This window comes from Tamandua tetradactyla, chromosome 19, assembly GCF_023851605.1.
Source record: "Tamandua tetradactyla isolate mTamTet1 chromosome 19, mTamTet1.pri, whole genome shotgun sequence".
NCBI classification, from domain to species: domain Eukaryota; kingdom Metazoa; phylum Chordata; class Mammalia; order Pilosa; family Myrmecophagidae; genus Tamandua; species Tamandua tetradactyla.
In genome coordinates, this window is record NC_135345.1 from 70,358,610 (window position 1) to 70,364,609 (window position 6,000).

At 35.8% G+C, this 6,000-nt stretch overlaps 1 protein-coding gene across 1 annotated transcript in view; it reads right to left on the reverse strand.

Annotated features, from left to right (window-relative positions):
* LOC143663298 (UDP-glucuronosyltransferase 2A3-like) overlaps positions 1-1,523 on the reverse strand; it is a 30,907-nt gene extending 29,384 nt beyond the window's left edge. Inside the window, exon 1 of the mRNA XM_077137017.1 lies at positions 768-1,523. Coding sequence (XP_076993132.1) covers positions 768-1,491 — 724 coding nt within the window. The 5' untranslated portion in view covers positions 1,492-1,523. The remainder of the gene's footprint in view (positions 1-767) is intronic.
* Positions 1,524-6,000: the final 4,477 nt, after the last annotated feature.

Genomic DNA, 6,000 nt, shown 5'->3' on the forward strand with positions numbered 1-6,000 from the left:
TTTAACCCTTCCAGATGCAGTCTTCTAATGTACACTGTTTTAATTTTTGAGTGCTGTGTTAGCACTCTCCCAAGAAACATAATGCATCCAAGAAACTCTTCAGTATAGCTAGCCATAATGAAACAATTTGCATAAGATTTTCTGAAACTCCATTCAAAATGTATGAAGAGCTAAGGATAGGTACCCTGTTACAAGATAAATTGTTTAAAATCAAGAATGATAATCAGTGATTCTGAAAAATTTTCAGAAGTTAAGGGAAGTTCAGGCAGAGTAAAGAATATAACAAATTCAATCTCATTGTTAATGAGGATCATATTTCAGTTTATTTCTATTGTCAGATAAAGAGGTTATTTCTCTTAAAAGCATTACACTCTATTTTACTAATAAAGTCACAACAGTACAACTACATCCTATTTGAAAACACACTGTTCTGGACTATTTGTTTTTAGCTTATAAATGACAAGCAAAATCTTTTCATTAGAGTAACATCTATTTGTGTGTTTTACATTTTTCTTTTTTTTGATAACTATATGTTAAATATAAGCAAAGTAACATGCATATATATTTGGATGACTCTAAAGAAAGAGTAACTATGGTAAAATACGTCTTGCCTCCACTTCCACTATTAGTTATCATTGATTAGTTCATTGGTATCACTTCAAGAGTTCTTCATAGCAGATAGAATTTTGAAAAGGGATATTCTTCATTATGGTAGACTTTCCTTACTCTCTACTAACTAGCTTAAGAAGAAAATAGGAGTTTCTTACCTAACGCTTCACTGTAGAACTGATCCCAGATCTGAATGTCATATAACTGAAGCCAGAAGTCAAAGAAAAGGGTAAACATTAGATTTTTCAACCTTTCCAGAAAGGTCATCTTGTCTCCTAGTCCAGTCATGGGAACAGGCACATAGGAAGGTGGAGCTGGAAGTTTCCCACAGTATTTCTCCAGCATACCACCTATGGACGCTCTTAATGTGTGCACAAAGGGGACTGAAAGCAACTCAGCTATCAGGTCTCCACAGGGCACCACAGGATCCATAATCATTACATTGTAGTTAGCTTCCTTGAGTTTCTTCATGAGTGTCTGATTGTACACTACACTTTCACACAGATTTTTCACGATTCCACTTGTTTGAAGCATAAAGTCTTGTAGTTTTACTGCTGCTTGCCAGGGTGACATTTTTGGCAGGACATTAATGGCCATATCCAGGAATTGGTTCATTGTGTTTGTAAATGTCTCTTCATCATTTGGCACAGGAATCAGTTCAAAGTTTGGTGTAGAAAGCTTATTACGGTTAATTAAGTAATTGTGTGAAAAAGCCAGTACCGTCACTTCATGACCCCTCTCTGTGAGTTCTTCCAGAATGATCTTGATGTTAAGCCAATGGCTCATGTCACAGGGCCACACCAGGACCTTCCCACACAATCCACAACCAACACAGCACAGCTGCAGGAGCAGAAGAGCTGAGATCTTCTTCTCAAACACCATGATAGCAGCTTTTCAAATGCTATTCTGCAAGGGTTTTGTGCTACTGGGTACAGATATAAAATGGCATTTAATCAAGAACAAGTTAAAAATTAATTTCTAGAGATAGGAAAGGGCATTCATATGCACTGAACCTTGTTCAATGTTGTTCACAGGCATAGCATAATATGAGATTTGCTCTGTAGGGGAGCCTAGAAGCAAAAGTGACAGAAAGATGATATTCAAACTGAATAGACCAGCGTGAGGAAAAGAATGATTAATTCAGTGTTGTGTAGATTTTAATGCAGGAGCAATACAAAAAAGGAAAATTAGTTAAAATAGGGTGCTTGTAGATCATATATTTCTTTACTTTATGCTGAGTTTACTTTCCATAAAATGATGTCCGCTAAATCAGGTTTAGAGATTGATCATATTTGTCCTTTAATAAAACCATTCTGCCATTTAAATGGGTTTTGAGTGGTAGAAACAAAATAGTGCAGTGGGCAAAAGAAATATATATCAGAAAAGCAAGATTTGATGAAAATATCAGTGAGTACCTAATGTTGCTTTGTGAATGAAAGCATAGAATGAGAATTCTTTGATGAGAAATAAGAGGTAAAAAATAGATAAAAGATACAGTAAGTTTATTGGTTTCTAGTTTACGTACCCAGAGAATTATAAGCTTCTAGAAAATATATGAAACAAAAAAAAAGTTGCTATGGGAAGATATTTTTGACCTGCAGTGTGTGAATGATTAGATGGAGATATCTATCCGGCCATTGTTTTAGTTTTCTAACTTCTAAAACAAACATCATACAGTGGGTTGGCTTACACAATTGGAATTTGTTGGCTCATGGTTTTGAGGCTAAAGAAGTACAAAATTGAGGTGTCAGGAAGCTTATGGTATCTCCTAGAAGACTGCATTCTGTGGTTGGCTGCTGGCTAGCCATGTTCTTGGCTTTTCTGTCACATGGTAATGCAGATGTTGGCATTTTCTCATTTCCTCTGGGTTCTGTTAACATCTAGCTTTTCTGGCTGCTTCTGGTGGCTGCTCTCTGTCAGACATTCACTCTATTTACAAGGGCCTCCACTAAAAGAACTCCAGTTTAAAGCCAAGTCTGATTGTGTTGGGCCACTACTGAACTGTAGCTAAGATCTGGAGGATATCTTATTTGCAGTGGGTCGACCTCCACCAGGAGGCACACAAGACCAGGAACATGTATAAACTGGCTTACGCAGTTCAATTCACCAATCGGAAACATTTATGAATTTTTTGAGAAAGGGGGATATAAAAACGTGAATTTGATGTCTAGTCACCCATCCATTTTTCCATCTAATTAAAATTTGCTTCCAAATATACTATTATTTCACACATTCTACAAGCAATATTTAGAAATTGCCTGCTATATGAAAAATTTTAGACTATGTGTAGGACATAAAGTCACAAGAAAGATACCATTCCAATTTAAATTGGAATTGCAGACAATAATTTAGTTAATCAACACCTATTCTACAAATATAAGGGGAATGAGTTTTATAAGGTATGGATATATAGATTAAGGGCAAATTCATGAAAGTGCTTTCTTGGCAGAGGTAGGGAATTATGAAATAATGATTTAGCTAAGTCTTTAGGAATGGTTATGTTAGCACATTGAAAAATATCATTTGAAAGTGAAAGAGATTATTTATGCAACTGTGTTCTAAGAAGCATGACAGGTTATATCAAGGATCATATTCATACAAAATTTTGTGGAAGAGATAAACTACCGAAATTTCAAATCACCTGGCATTTTTTCCCCCATGATTTTCAGAAAAGCAGATTTTTAGAAAGTGCAAAGGAAAATTTTAGGTCAAGGATAGGAGAGTGTTCTACTTTGTTAGCTGCCAGAAAGCAACATTTCAGAAACAGAATGGCTTTTAAAAGGGGAGTTTAATAAATTGCTAGTTTACAGTTCTAAGGCCAAGAAAATGTCCCAATCAAAGGAAGTCTATAGAAATGTCCAATCAAAGGCATCCAGGGAAAGATGCCTTGGTTCAAGAAGGCCAATGAGATTCAGGGTTTCTTTCTTGGCTGGAAGAGCACATGGCAAGCAAGGCGTCATCTGTTAGCTTTCTCTCCTGGCTTCCTGTTTCATGAAGCTCCTTGGGGGACGTTTTCCCTCTTCATCTCCAAATGTCGCTGGCTTGTGGATTCTCTGATTCTCGTGGCTATGTCATTCTTCTCTGCTCTCTCTGCATCTCTTCTTCTCCAAAATGTTTCCTCTTTTATAGGACTTTAGAAACTAATCAAGACCCACTCGAATGGGTGGAGACATGTCGTCACTTAATCCAGTTTAACAGCTACTCTCTATTACAGCACATCTCAGGGAGATGATCTAATTACAGTTTCAAACATACAATGCTGAATGGAGATTAGAAGAATGGCTGCCTTTACAAAATGGGATTAGGATTAAAACATGGCTTTTCTAGAGGACATATATCCTTTCAAACCAGCACAGAGAGCTATAATGTATTGCATGGAGACTTTGCAAAACTTCTTGTGCCAACTTTGACTGAATAGAGACAGACACAAAAATATCTCAAACAGGAAGATAGCAGAGGACCATTATAAAACTAGAAAAAATAGAAAGAAAGTTAAAAATTTTGAAGTTGAAGATCCTTTTGTACTGGCTAAAAAACTCAGATGTGATGAGGGAAAAACTCATACATTTGTCTTCATATCATTAAAAATTTTATGATACCCTTTAAACAAATGAACTGTTAAAAGATACATTATAAAAGTAAATCTGCAACAAACATGATAGAGTAAGGACTAATTTGGTTTATTTTCCTGACACAAAAATGATTTAAAGATACTTCATGAATTTTTAAAAATTTTTTATTAATTAAAAAAATTACAAGAAACAGAAACATTCCCAACACATGCACTCAGCAATTCACAATATCATCACATAGTTGCATATTCATCATCATGATCATTTCCCAGAATATTTGCATCAATTCAGAAAAAGAAATAAAAAGACAACAGAAAAATAAAACAAAAACAGAAAAAAAAATTTTACATACCATATCCCTTACCCCTCCCTTTCCCTTTCATTGATCACTAGCATTTCAAACTAAATTTATTTTAACATTTGTTCCCCCTATTGTTTATTTTTATTCCATATTTTCTATTCATCTGTTGAAAAGGTAGATAAAAGGAGTATCAGACACAAAGTTTTCACAATGACACAGTCAAATTGTGAAAGCTATATCATTATACAATCATCATCAAGAAACATGGCTACTGGAACACAGCTCTACATTTTCAGGCAGCAGTTCTCTCCAGCCTCTCCATTACACCTTGGATAACAAGGTGATATCTACTCAATGCATTAAGAATAACCTCCAGGATAACCTCTCGACTCTGTTTGGAATTACTCAGCCATTGACACTTTGTCTCATTTCATTCTTCCCCCTTTTGGTTGAGAAGTTTTTCTCAATTCCTTGATTCTGGATCTCAACTCATTCTAGGATTTCTGTCCCACATTGCCAGGAAGATGCACACCCCTGGGAGTCATGTCCCACATAGACAGGGGGAGGTTGGTGAGTTTGCTTGCTGTGTTGGCTGGAGAGAGAGGCCACGTCTGAGCAATAAAAGAGCTTCTCTTGGGGGTGACTCTTAGGCCTAATTTTAAGTAGGCTCGACCTATCTTAGGCCTAATTTGTGGAGTTAAATTTCATATGAACAACCCCCAAGACTGGGTGATCAGCCTATAGCTTTGGTTGTCCACACTGCTTGTGAGAATATCAAGAATTCAACTTGGGGAAGTTGAATTTTTCCCTGTTCTCACCATTCCCTGAAAGGGACTTTGCAAATACTTTTCCAGTCACTGATCAAATCACTCTGGGATTCATCAGGGCATCACCCGGACAGCCAACAAAATCTCATGTCCTATACAAAGTTCCATGTACTTAAGTTGTTCAACCAACTATTTACATAAGTTATATTAGGAGATGCACTAATATCTAGCCAAATATAAATTTGTACCAAATAAACATTTTTTGCTTTAGTCTCACACATAAGTTGAAATTTTAAAATATTAATTGCCATCTATTTTCAGCACACTGCAGTAATGACTTTTTTTGTTCTTCCTCATGCAAAAAACATTTTTTAAATTTGAACATTTAGTCACTATTATTATACACTCTAGGCATATGAATCTTTATCATTTATCTTTCTTTGTGATTTCATTTATGCCCCAGCCCTCCTCCCTCTATCATTCTCATATGCAGCTTCATTCAGTGTTTTAACATAATTGTATTACAGTTAGGTAATATTGTGCTGTCCATTTCTGAGTTTTTATATTTTGTCCAGTTGCACAATCTGTATCCCTTCAGGTCCAATTACCCAATATCTTACCCTATTTCTATCTCCTGATGCTCTCTTACCAACGAAATATTCCAAGTTTATTCATTAACGTCAGTTCATATCAGTGAGACCAAACAGTATTTGTCCTTTTGTTTCTGGCTAATCACACTCAGCATAATGTC